Here is a 13,507-nt window from a genome sequence, read left to right as displayed (position 1 = left end):
AAGCCTACAATGCGACTATTGGAGATCCGGCAGGGTCCCTGGAATTTCCAGAAATGATCCTGAGATACTAACTAGCTCCTTGATGTTCTGCAGGTTTGGCATCACCCACGGCCATAACCCCAGTGGCGTCTCCCATCTGTAGTAAAACAAGGGGCACCACACCAGTTTCTAAGCCCTTGGAAGGTAAGTCACCGAGGCACCTAATATGCCCATGGGTCTAAGACCAGAAGAGTCCCCATGGCGCTGTCTCATGGATGGTTTCCACCTACCTAGATATCGAAGCCAGACCAGACATGCAGTTGGAATCGGACCTGAAGCTTGACAGGCTGGAAACCTTTCTGAGGAGGCTGAATAACAAAGGTACATACCGGAAGCCAGAGCGAGGCTTGGGGTTTTGAGCTTATAGCTCGGCTGTCATTCATAGTCCAATGAATAGCTAAGGGAACCTAAACAGAAAACCCCGCTTCTCTCTCAGTCTCTAAATCGTGATTCTGATTGCTTTTTCTCCTCAGCTAAATTGTCTCCTTTCTGTTTGACTTCACCAAGTCATAGTGAAAGTATTATCTTCATTACCATTGGTTTGAAAAAGGAAGTCAGAAATGATTGGATTACCTGGGTCTGATTCACTTCTTACTGTACTAGTTCGGGGATCTCCAGTAAGATGGGTTCCTGAGTCCCACTCAGGCCTTGGGATGTCACCCAGTCAGGACTGGAAACACAGTAATTTTGCTTTTATGCTTGAAAGCAGATATTACACAAAATTGACATGATCACACACTGGATGAAGTTTAAATTGTATATGTCAGGTTTTTTTTTTTTTTTTGAGGATTTTATTTATTTATTTGAGGTAGAGAGTAAGGAAGAGAGCGTGAGCCAGGGAAGAGATAGAGGCAGAAGCACGGAGCCCAATGCAGGGCTCTATCTCAAGACCCTGGGCTCATGACCTGAGCCACACAGGCACCCCTATCTGTCAGTTTCTAATAAGGTAGCAGATGACATATTGCAAGTGATTTTTGAATACATGTTGAAATATATGTCAGTATAAAAGTCCTTAAAGTATATGAAGTAAAGGAATAATATGCAGAACTAGCGTCATCTCAATAAAAACGTCCAGTACCTGAAACCAATCACATACTAAGCACTTGGAGTCGCTACTGTTGACCGTGACCTCCTAACAGGTTGGGGATAATGTAGACAAATGCTTTATACCAGCAACATCAAAGTGTAAGGTTATAATGACTGGCAAGGCAAGAAGTTCAAACAATTTGAAGCCTATTACATATGTATAATGGTGATCTAGCTCAGGGGGTCAGGAAACGAATCCAGCCCTCCACCTGTTTTTGTTAATGACGTTTGTTTGGAACGAAGTCATGCTCCCTTGTTAATGTATTGTGAAGAGTCCCTTTTGCCCAGTAGCAGAGGTGAGTGCTTGCCATATAGGCCCTATGACCTGCCACGCACAGCCTATAGTGTTTGCCATGTGACCTTTTCCAGAAAAAGTTTTTACTGATTTCTGATCTAGAATGAGGCCGAGGCCATTTCTGCCTCCCGTGGTTCAGAAATGCTCGGTGGGCCTTTATCGCCTCCTGTCCTAACACCTGCCGGGTGCAAGGTTTTTGCAATGGACAGTCCTTCCATGAGACGTCAGGAAGGCCCAGAAACTACCACGTTCTCTCTGCTCTTGGCATTTGGGGGAAATATTTTGAAGACCTCGTGAAGCGTAGTTGGGGTAGTGTTTTGACACCAATCCAAGGTCATGTATTCGCTTCGTCTGTCATAGTTGGCGGAGAGACCGTACTCACGGTCACTGGGAAATCTGTGAAGGAGGTCATGAAGCTGGACGATGACGAGACCTTTGCCAGATTTTACCGCAGCATGGATGACACCATCCCGCGAAGCCCTGTGGAGCTGGATGAGGATTTCGATGTCATTTTTGATCCTTATGCCCCTAAGTGAGTGATTTCTGTTTCTTTCACCCACGGAGAAGGGATGATTCTGTCGTCAGCCTTCGCACGGTACCTCCATGAGGATCTTCTCTCGCTGCCACCTCCTTCTGCCGCAGACCTTCCTCACAGACACAGGGTTATTCTCTAGAGCCAGGCACTTAGAGTAGGTGACATGCGCGCTCCAGAACGGATATGCGCTCGGGCAGGAGGTCGGTGAAGACCGTGTGTGCCGTGGGTGTTTGCCCCCGCCCATAAAAGTAAGGTCACTGCGTTTGTCACATAATTGAATATTGTTTTGCAGATTTTTAGACACACATAAATTTGGCCAGCAATCTCAATGCTGTCTTTGATTTGACATTGAACTCATACTTGTAACCTTGAAAAATATTTGGATTACATGGGCTCAGACTCACAGAATGGACTAGAAAATACATAAAGCAGGTTACTTACCCTCCACTAATCTATGAAATGAATAGATCTGAGAGTCTTCTCAGGGATGACCAAGGGTCACTCTCCACACAGGATCATGACTAAACCACCTCAGGAAAGCCATTGTGGTTTTGGGATTCCTTTGGTTGCAGGTGCCAGAAGGAAATCCAAGTCAAATGGACTTTGACAAAAGAAAGGTGTGGAGGGATTTATAGGTCCACTTACCGGAAAGTGTGAGTGTGAACAAGGTTCCAGAGGCTCCTCAGAACGAGGTCTCTCTCTTGCTGGTGTTTCTTGGGGCTGCTTTGCTGTTGCCAAGCTGTAACCACGTGGCAGACGATGGCCACCATCTGGTGTGGCTGTTTCAGCCACTGGCTTGGCCACTCTAGTACGGCAGCTTCTCTCCTCAGCAGTTCCCTCCAACCCAAGTTCCAGGCTGGATTTTCTAGGGTCCGAGCCCTGTCCTAAAGCAATCATAGCCAAGGGGATGGAAGGTGAGGATTGGCCAGAGCCGGTTTCTGGACGCCTGCCCCTCAGAGCCAGAGCCAGTGTCAAGGTTTTCTTACCGGAAGCCAGGGAGAATATATGCTGGGCAGGCTACACCCACAGCCACAGATCACATTTTTTTCCTCCCCACAAATTTATCTGAGTGACTCCCTCTTCCAGAAGACTGTGGGGTCATCATACATTTTCCTGTAAGCTGCTCCAAATACATTTTTTGCATATTTCGGGAGGGGGTGGTGTTCAGTTTTTCTCAATTTTCTATCTTAAAAAATGAACAGCTTTCCATTTCCCAACTTTTTAAATGAAATTTTATGTATTTGCACATTTGTCCTCTTCTCCCAACCCAAATGTCATTGCTTAAATCGTTGTATCTATCTCGGTATAGCTATAGCTGTGTTTATACACACACTGTCACACAGAGGACAGAATTATGTATCAGAGCACAGAGGATGTGCAGTTGGAAACTGAGGGTAGGAGTGGAATCTGTCAGGAGACCGTGTGACTGGATCGCCCCCCTCCCCGTGTCTGGTCTGCCCCCAGAGAGTCGTGTGAGTGCGTGGCCGTTGTTGCTGGCTTCTTGGGCCTGTCTTATTTCAATAGAGTCTTCAAAGGGTGGTTACTTTTCAGAAAGGCGCAAAGAGTTGAGAGGAGGCTGGTTGTGGGGGAGTTACGAAGGCAGCTGAAAACCAGTTTTTTCACAGAAAACAAAGTTTAGTCTGGAGGAAAGAGAAATCGAGAAGCAGTGACTGGCTGTAAATTCCTGAAGGGCTCGCCAGTGACAGGAGTAGACGTGCCTAATACTCCAGTCCATGGGTGTGATGAGGGTAGGAACGAACTTTCTACCCTTCAGAGCATTCTAGTAGTGGAATGAGCTGCCCCACAAAGCTTCAGATGCACGGCCAGGCAGAGACCACAGGGTGTGCTGTGGTGTGTGGGGCCCGGAGCCTCCAGGATCTTGGACTAAATGGGCCTGAATCCCCCATCTCCAAGATTCTATGTGTACATGTCCGGGAGTGACGGGCAGGAGGAGGACTTGTAAGACAATGAAATCAGAAAATAAAATGATAAGAGACTTATTTCACATTGGAGAGCCCCAGATAACCCCGGCGTGGACAATAAGCAGACCAAGGCCACAACTCCACTTTGCTTCCCAGGTTGACCTCCTCTGTGGCCGAGCACAAGCGTGCAGTGAGGCCCAAGCGTCGGGTCCAGGCTTCCAAAAACCCCTTGAAAATGCTGGCAGCCAGAGAAGACCTCCTTCAGGAATACACGGAGCAGAGACTAAACGTTGCCTTCATGGAGTCGAAGCGCATGAAAGTAGAAAAAAGTGAGTATGTGGAACCACTGCTCCACCTCTCTGTGGGCGTCTGGCGATTAGGTGATTTTAATCTTTTTCTGCCTTGCTGGGGTCAGTCATGTGCTCAAAAGACACTCATCAAATAAAAATGATTGCACAGACGTACGTGCACACCTGCCTCAAAATGGAAAGGCTTTTTGCAGAACTTCTTAGAGCGTGGAGTGTCTGTTCACTACATTAACTCATTTTCTTATTTTTTAAAAAAGTTTTTATTTATTTATAGGACAGAGAAAGTACTCTGGCAGAGGGAGAGAGAAAAGCAGGCTCCCCGCTGAGCAGGGAGCTCGGTGCGGGGCTCGATCCCAGGACCCTGAGATCATGACCTGAGCCAAAGGTGGAAGCTTAACCCACTGAGCCACCCAGGCGCCCTGTATTTAAGTTATCCTGTTTTGCTGAGTTTTCTGTTCAAGAGATTGGAGGAGAAGGGTTTTGTAGTTCAACCCATTTTCAGCTCCGTAGAGCCCAAACACAGTAATTCTCCACTTAATCTTGTTTGAGAGCAAATCATTAGATCTCTCATGAGAAAATGAGAAAATTTCTCATGAGAAAATGTCCCAAATGGCTGCTTTTCCTAATCCTAGATTTTCATATTACTAATTAATGTATAAACCAATGCTTTCCAAATTTCATTTAATAGGAGCCTTGGAAATTGGGGATGTGGATTGGGTACTGTTGGGGCTTTGGGGTAGAGGTGGTGAATATGAGTGAGGCAGTAGCTCTGTGCCCTGTGTCCCACTTCTGGCTCAGCTGCTCTGCTCTCCTCAGCCTGATGAGGTAGGGTCCCTTGTTCTGAAACAGTGGTTTTCTTTGTGGATGTAATTTGGGTATACACCATTTGCAGATTGAATAGTCTGGCTATAATTTGTATTTTCCTTTAGCACTTGTAAACCTACTTCTGAAAGTTTTTCTTAGAAATATAGTATTTACATGAAGTATTTGGTCTTTTCATTATAACTGATTGACTAAGAAGATATTTCAAAACCTCTGTGCCATACGAATTGTCAAGTAGTATAAGGCCTTAATCCCGGCAAAATAATTTTCTCAATTTCTTTCAGCCTAGACATTTCTTAAAAAACAGTTGAAGAAATAAAGTTTTCTTGGCACAAATTTTAGGTATTTTTCCTCTATCTCCACTTTTGGGGGCTTGGAGATGGCTTTGTGATGACTGACATGTACACATTCGTTGGTGTACATGGAAAACCCAGCATCTTCTTACAATGGTCTTAATTCTGAGGGCAGAAGACTTTAAGGGATTATCTAGTTGATCACTTTGCCTCCAGGAAAAAGATTAGGACTAACCCATCCCTACAAGAGTGCCTGCTTTTCTACATGTAAAGACTTTGTTGAAAGATACCTCATAGCCTTCCTTGTGAGTGTGTTGACATTAACATCCAAACATTGTTAGGGATTATATTCACTTTCAGTGGAATTGGGACATGGGAGTCCAGCTCCTGATTTTGTAGCAAAAGAGCTGGTCCACACTGTCCCTCAATTCTTGTCCCCCCGGCAAGGTGAGATGTGACGTGTGTCCGCAAGCAGCTGGTACTTTGGGGACAGAATTGAATCCTGAGTACAGGAGTTCAGCCCTGTACCGCCTCGTCACCTAAACCTGAGGATGGTCTCCCCCTCAGGATTAACCTTCTGAGAAAAAGCTAGTTGATGATGAATCTCTGGTGGCAAATGTCATTTCACCGGCCCGTCTTGCTCCCCCTTCCCCACTGTTTCCTTATTCAACCCTTCCAGTGTCTGCCAACTCCAACTTCTCCGAAGTCACTCTGGCAGGTTTAGCCAGTAAAGAAAACTTCAGCAACATCAGCCTGCGGAGCGTCAATCTGACCGAACAGAATTCCAACAACAGTGCGGTGCCCTACAAGAAGCTGATGCTCCTACAGATTAAAGGTACTTAGGAGCCGTGAGGAGGAACCACGCATAGAGCAGGGGTTTGAGTCTGGTAACACCGAGAGGCCTGACCTTCAGGGGGAGGGAGTGCATGCTCTTTGAGAACCTACTGTGGGCAGAGCACTGTGCTACCTCCAGTCATCTAAGCTTCACAAAATCCCATGAGGTGGCAGATGTGATGCTCACTGAGGCTTGGTGTGGTTAGTGATGCACCTGAGGTCACAGCGGCTGTTTGAGTGGCAGAGGTGGATTTGCATCCAGGTCTCTCCCATTCCAGAAGCTCAGCTTCTGCGGCCGCCTCCCCTTGCCCTCTGAGCCCCATCAGCACGCTGTCCTGTAGTTCCAGCAGTCCCCGAAGTCTTCGTGGGGGCTGTCTCCACTCAGTTCTCCTCGCTGAGGTGAGCAAGGTTAGTGTGGGCCAGAGGCAGAGATGCAAGTTCTTGGAGAGGGAATCCAGGGAAAGCAGAGGCAACTGAAGCCAACCTAGTTTTCCACTCCAGCACCCCCTTTGTCAAGAGCAAGGGAGACGACCAGAGAGACCATGGGCTGTGAGGAGAGCCTTGGCTGCCTCCGAGTGGCAATCCTAGAGTAATAATGAAGAGGAGGCTGGTGGAATATCCTTCACGGAGGGTGTCCCGTGTGTTTCTTCGTGACCATTGGCCTTTTTAGTGCATTCGAAGGACTAGTGACAAGTGCAAATAACCAATGTCTAGTCCCCAAGTTCTGACCCAGAGATGACACTATCAGTGTGACCATGGAAAGGCCTAAATCAATAGTCTTTTAGGAGAAGCTGTGGAAAGCAGCACAAAGCAGTTCTTCCCTCCAAGCTGATTGCCTCTAAGACTGCCCTGGGTTTAGCGTGCAAACCTCAGGAAGATGATGCTTGGGAAGGCAGGCCCTCGCCTGCAGTGTGGCTGGCAGGGGCTATGAAATGCAGGAGGTGGGCTGGGCACAGAGAAAGGGGTCAGGGGAGAAGTTGAACGGGAAAAAGGAGCACGTTTACTAACTTTCCTGGAGGAAGGAACTTAATGAATCCACACACATGCTGTAAAAGGACCCCAGTGGCAGTCCTAAGACACATGATGACATGTAAGAAAGCACTAACACGGGAGAGTAATCTAGAAGGCCTTCACTAGAAACCCTGTTCTATCACTGTTTGTCATGGAGCCCGTGTTGGTAGACGAGAATCTTTAGAACTGTAAGAGTCTGTAGCAGGGGTGCTTCCTGGCCCTTCCTGTGGCTTGGAGAGTTCTCCTCTCTGGCAAGATGGCGACTCTTTGCCTCCTGCCTTACAGGAAGAAGACATGTGCAGACCAGACTGGTTGAACCTCGAGCTTCGTCCCTCAACAGTGGGGACTGCTTCCTCCTGCTCTCTCCCCATTACTGTTTTGTGTGGGTAGGAGAGTTTGCAAATGTCATAGAAAAGGCAAAGGTTGGTATCTGAAAAATAAGAAATGTTGAGTTAAACACCTCCTTTACGCACTGATAGAATGTTCTACCAGTTGCTAGGTCTTTACAGGGCTTCTCAAATGCCAAATGTTTCATGCAAGTGAGAAGGGAGAGAGGCAGTATTTCTTTTGCTGAATGTCTCTCAAACACGCATTCATTAGGTGCTTGAGTGGGAAGTTTTAGAAGGATTATGACCTATCCCACCAGTTTTTAACTCCTATTCCACTCCTGTGTGAAAAAGGAACGGCACATCCCTTCAAAGCTGTTTATCCCAGGTACCTATGAAATGCTGCTACCGGCTTATTGAATAAAAAACCTCATGGGCAAAAGCCCAGAGAATGGGTATTTTTCCAAAACTTCATGAGTGACCTATTGTATTTAAAAATAAAGAATGGTTGCTCTAGAGAGTTGTGCCCCCTGGTCCTTGAGTTCCATTCTCCTGACCTTGCTGAAAATACCCAAGACCCCGTGCCTGCAGCCCCTGTGGTCACATGGTCTCCCCTGCAGACCTGCCATTTTTGCCTCCAGCTTCAGTATGCACCACTCTGCCTCACACAGGCTTGTCTATCTAGGTAATTGTGCTCCTCCCTTTTTCCAGGCCTCAGAACTGGCAAGTTTAATTCAGACGAAGAGGGAACTTGGTTGTAGAGCTACTTACGTCCAGACTATTGAAGAAGGAATTAATACACACACTCATGCGGCCAAAGACTTCTGGAAGCTTCTGGGCGGCCAAACCAGTTACCAGTGTGAGAATTTACTGTATTTTCAGAGCCTCGTGAGGCTTTTCTAATCCCCTACTTCCTTCTTCTAAACTGGCCACTTTTCAGTGTAAAATGTCATCCTGTCTTCTTGTTCTCATCCCAAAGCTGCTGGAGACCCAAAAGAAGATGAACTTTATGAAACAGCCATAATTGAAACAAACTGCATTTACCGTCTGATGGACGACAAACTTGTCCCTGATGACGACTACTGGGGGAAGATTCCCAAGTGCTCCCTTCTGCAGTCCAAAGAGGTACAGTGCGTGGGCACCGTCCTCGCCAAGAGAGAGCACTTGGCACGGGGTTGCCCAGTAACACCCACCCCACGTGCCAGAGAAACGCTGGCTGGCGTTCGTGCCTGGTGTGGAACAGTGACGTATTTTTACAGGATATTTACTTGTGAATGCAAACCATCACTCCATCTTAAATATGAGGATAGAATTCAAAAAATATTTTTTTAAGATTTTTTTTTTTAAGATTTTTTAAAAGATTTTATTTATTTATTTGACATAGAAAGACACAGTGAGAGAGGAACACAAGCAGGGGCAGAGGGAAAGGGAGAAACAGGCTTTCTGCCGAGCAGGGAGCCCGATGCGGGACTTGATCCCAGAATGCTGGGATCACGACCTGAGCTGACGCTCAATGACTGAGCCAGCCAGGTGCCCCCAGAATTCAGAACATTGTTCAGAGGAGTCATGGGTCATTGAAGGCCTTCTGTTTTAGGCAAAATGTAAATTTTTTTTCTTTATATTTTGGGAGGATTTTTATTGTATTCTTTTTCTTATCTGTATGAGGTAGTGGATGTCAACTGAACTAAATTGTGGTAATCATTTCACAGTACATGTAAATCAAGTCATTGTGCCTTCTGTCTTACACTTATATGGCACTGTGTGCAAGTATTTATCAGTATAACCAGGGAATAAGATAAAAATACTACTTAGCCCTATCTCTTGATTTTCTATAAACAAAGTTTCAGGAATAATAGATACATGTTTATATAATTTGGGTTTACCAAGTAATATACTAGCTTTTTCCTCCTATATCAGTAAGTATTTACTAATCACATACACTGTCATTACCATCGTCTGGTAAGACACGAAAAGTGGAAGACACGAAAGATCCTTAAATTTCATTGGGTAGAGGAGTATTAGAAAGAAGGTCTTCCAGAGCTAGGTCAATTGTATGACACCTGTGGGCATTTAAATGGAAAAGCAAAATCACAGAGAAGAAATAATCAGGAGTAATTTTAAAGGGAAGGTGCAGTTGAGCCTCGCTGGGAGCTGAGTAGGATTTGGATTGCCGGACAGGAAGGAAGAAATTATTCTAGGATGAAAGAGTCAGATAAACCAGAGGTACAGAAATAAGAAATGGCATTACATTCATGTATTCACTCAGCAAACACTTCCTAAGGTCCTGTAAATGTCAGTACGGTATGGTCTCTGCCCTGGAGGGTGCTGGAACTGTACAGAGGGGAGTCCGCCTCAGTGGTCCTCAGGGCCTAGCATTTAAGAAGTGGCCACTGTATATGCTCAGGGAATGAAAGAGCAGGGGGACAGGGAAGAAAGAAGGGAAAGAAGGCAGGTAGGAAAATGCAGTTAAATAACTTGCCATGGAAGCTGGTGAGTTCAGCACAAGACGGAAATCAGAGCCACAGGCCAGGGGCCAGCGTGGCAGGGCAGTGCCAGCTGTCGCCCCATCAGACTTGGTCAGTGCACACCTCATTCAACCGGAGCAGGGCTCTGAAGTTAGCCTGTTGCTCTCTGCGGCCTTTCCAGGTACTGGTGTTCGACTTCGGTAGTGAAGTGTACGTGTGGCACGGAAAAGAAGTCACATTAGCACAACGGAAAATAGCTTTTCAGCTGGCAAAGCACTTATGGAACGGAACCTTTGACTATGAGAACTGTGACATCAACCCGTTGGATCCTGGAGAATGCAACCCGCTTATTCCCAGGTATTTCCGTCAGCCGCCAGTGGTGTGGGAGATCAAGCAGGTTCCCTCAGCGGGCCTGAGTTCCCCCCACGCTCACCTGCTGTCACTCTTCCTAGGGTTTCCTTTTCATCACTGACTGCAGGCAGTACCCTGAATACTCACAAAAAGAGTATTTCTTTAGCTTTTGCCTAACTGATGTGGAAATACGGATGCCGTCATCTTCCCGATGCTGTGTTCAGTCTCTCCTTTCTTGAGGTGAACAAATTGTTCCCACCTGCGGCCTCCCAGGAGCTGTCCTGGCCGATGAGTAGCAATTGTTGAAACAAATTACATGCGGATCTGAAAATGCTCCAGGACCTGCAATAACGCCATTGATCCGAAGGGGCAAAAGCGACATATTTTCTTCTCATTTCACGCCTCCTCAGCATAGCTCTCAAAGTCCAGGATTTACCATTTCTTTGGCAGTAGATGACGTTGTGCCTTTTGGGGGACAGGGAGTGAGAGGGAGGATACTGTATTGAAATCATTGTAACTTTAATATTTCCGACTGGGAGTAGATGAGCGAGCACCTAACCTGGGGCTTCTCAGCACATCCCAGAGCAGAATCACCTGAGAAGCTTTCAAAAAAATGCATGTGCCAGGCCCAGCCCCAGCGCTGGCCCCTGGGATGTATTCTCAGTTCATGTGGGGTAGGGCTTGTGAGTCCGTGTGTCTTAAGAGCCTCCTTGCGGCCTCTCCTAAGGGGCAGCCAAGAGTAAGCCCAGAGCCCCTCCTACCCGATGAGGGGCCTGAAGCACTGAGGTGTCCAGACTTAGCCCACTTTGAACATGGAAGTCAGCACGGAGGAAAGTGCTCGCGCGCTCCTGCCCCCCTGCCACCACTGCCTCTCGTGCTTGCTTGACTCCCAGCATAAAAAATCATTGTCTAAAGCTGAAAGCAAGCGCTCTGCCGATAGGCATCCTAGTGAACTCTGCAGAGTAAAATTTATATGAAGGGTGATCATTCAGACATTTGCCGTAAAAGACCCCAGCCCCACAAGGGAGCCCTGCATTTTCCAGAGTTGCTGGTACCTGGTTCCCAGAGTCCTGCGAGAGTACGCGGTGGGAGCATGTGTGTACCGTGCTGTCCCCCAGCAGCCTCCCTAGGGGGCGGCAGCCTCCTTGATGGGCCCTAGCTGTGACGTCAGAAGCCGAGTCCTAACGAAACAGGAAGTGACGGAGCACGGGCCCCAGTGAGCGCTGCTCAGCAGTCTCGTGGGGTGTAGCGTCCCAGTCTCTGTTCACAACCAAAGACTGATGTGGAAGGATGAACAGTGCTCTTTTGAGCCCTCTTCAGCCACCATGTCCTTGACTTTGTTTCTGAGTTACCAGTGTTTGGAGCCATTTCAAGCTCTGTGATCCTAGGTAGGACCAGGCCTCCAGGTTGGGCTGTGCCACTTCCTTTTCTGTGCACTTATGCTCCCCCGGGCCACTGTCTTGTCTGGTGGATTAGAAATAAATATGCAGAAATTCTTTTAATGATCTATGAAAGTATGCTCCTTTTAGTAACGGGAGAATTTCATCTGTTCCTGGACGCCAGAGAGCTTCATCGTAACATGACTTAATAGAGAATTCAGGGCCTCCCTCCCATCTACCCATTAAAGTGACAGACACATGGTGAGCATCTGCTGGGGACTCTGGGGGCATGTGGCTCCTGCCTTCTCCTGGCTCCCAGGCTAGTGCACCGCCCTCAGCGGGTCCCAGATACCATTTGCTAGAAAAGTCCACTCCTGACGGGGTTCACATCCCACTTAGGCATCTCAACTCCACGCACACAAAGTCTTGCCAGGCCTCAGGCTGAAATACTAAAATACCACTTACCTGAGCACACGAACCACTCATTCTCCATACCACTAATGTATTCTGAGTTGTTTTCGGTAGCCACGTGCATCTGTTTTCAGTCTCTTTCCTTTGTTTACACGTGGCTTAATCTCTGTTCTTTTCCTGTCTCCTCCCCCTCCCACCCACCCTTGCAGGAAAGGACAGGGGCGACCTGATTGGGCAATATTCGGGAGACTTACAGAACACAATGAGACAATTTTGTTCAAGGAGAAGTTCCTTGACTGGACTGAACTGAAGAGACCTAATGAGAAGAGCGCCAGCGAACTTGCCCAGCCAAAGGTAGTTTTGGGAAGCAAGTCTCAAACCTCAGGCTTTGTTCGAGGTCCCAGCAGAAGAGGCCTGGATGCTAAAAGCCTTCCTAGGGTTTCTGGGAGATCAGTGTTGTGGGGGGCTATTTAGGACTCCCACAGCCCTACCCTAAAATGCAGTGAAATGCCGAGACAGAGCTGCAAAGCCTTTTGCACTGTCCCACTAATAGGGGAACAGCAGTGAGTGTCACAAGAAGTGGCTTTAGAAACAGGCCACTGAACCAGCATCCTTCCGTTCCCTCGTAGGAAGATCCTAGGGCCGAAGCCAAGCCGTATGATGTGGCGCTGATGGTGCCGGTGCCCCAGGCGACAGCGGGCACGGTGCTGGACGGGGTGAACGTGGGTCGTGGCTATGGCCTGGTGGAAGGGGACGACAGGAGGCAGTTTGAGATCGCCAGCGTGTCTGTGGATGTCTGGCACATCCTGGAGTTCGACTACAGCAGGCTTCCCAAACAGAGCATCGGGCAGTTCCACGAGGGGGACGCCTATGTGGTCAAGTGGAAGTACATGGTGAGCACCGCAGGTTAGTGAGCACTTCCATTTTCTGTGCGCCGACCTGGGGAGCTTGGGGGTGGCAGCGAGCCTGTCTTGGAGCCCCGTCCCCGTGTGCGCTGCCTTTCCCTCAGCCACGCGGACAGTGTGCCAGTCTGATGGTTTGCTCTGAGGACCATTTGGTCAACGTTGAAGCCGGGTCCCAATGAGCCAGTGTTGCTAGTGAATGTCATGGTTCCTTTGAGAAGTTAAACACGCGCATTACGGTTTCTCTGCTCCCCTCACTCCTTCCCCAGCTCTGTCCCCAGATGTTCTCTAGGAAAGTGGTGATTTGCCTCCAAATGATACTTACCATGTGGCTGTCTGCTGCCTAAAGTCTTGTGAAGCGTATCCGGATGGCTTAGAACTAGAACCACATGGTGTGGGAACGCACCAGAGATTGATGAGAACTAAAAGGAGCTATTTCCTCTGAGGATGAGAGCACCAGCGCGCTCTGGGGATCTGGTAGAAGAAATACATAGTCCAGCTGCTCACAGTTCCTGTCAGTGAAACACT

At 47.8% G+C, this 13,507-nt stretch overlaps 1 protein-coding gene across 17 annotated transcripts in view; it reads left to right on the top strand.

Moving 5' to 3' along the window:
• The window catches only part of SVIL (supervillin), a 205,448-nt gene that overhangs the window by 173,191 nt on the left and 18,750 nt on the right, over nucleotides 1–13,507 (top strand). For all 17 annotated transcript variants that reach the window (XM_082740814.1, XM_082740813.1, XM_082740809.1 and 14 more), the window contains 11 exons: nucleotides 94–183; nucleotides 274–360; nucleotides 1,781–1,952; nucleotides 4,034–4,206; nucleotides 5,980–6,135; nucleotides 7,431–7,567; nucleotides 8,183–8,330; nucleotides 8,451–8,596; nucleotides 10,118–10,293; nucleotides 12,287–12,431; nucleotides 12,707–12,983. In XM_082740814.1, the coding sequence (XP_082596940.1) occupies nucleotides 94–183; nucleotides 274–360; nucleotides 1,781–1,952; nucleotides 4,034–4,206; nucleotides 5,980–6,135; nucleotides 7,431–7,567; nucleotides 8,183–8,330; nucleotides 8,451–8,596; nucleotides 10,118–10,293; nucleotides 12,287–12,431; nucleotides 12,707–12,983 (1,707 nt within the window). The remainder of the gene's footprint in view (nucleotides 1–93; nucleotides 184–273; nucleotides 361–1,780; nucleotides 1,953–4,033; nucleotides 4,207–5,979; nucleotides 6,136–7,430; nucleotides 7,568–8,182; nucleotides 8,331–8,450; nucleotides 8,597–10,117; nucleotides 10,294–12,286; nucleotides 12,432–12,706; nucleotides 12,984–13,507) is intronic.

The sequence above is a fragment of the Mustela nivalis genome (genome assembly GCF_964662115.1).
Source record: "Mustela nivalis genome assembly, chromosome: 7".
Lineage (NCBI taxonomy): Eukaryota > Metazoa > Chordata > Mammalia > Carnivora > Mustelidae > Mustela > Mustela nivalis.
The sequence above is the reverse complement of the archived record's forward strand: the minus strand, read 5'-3'. Positions and strand labels throughout refer to the sequence as shown.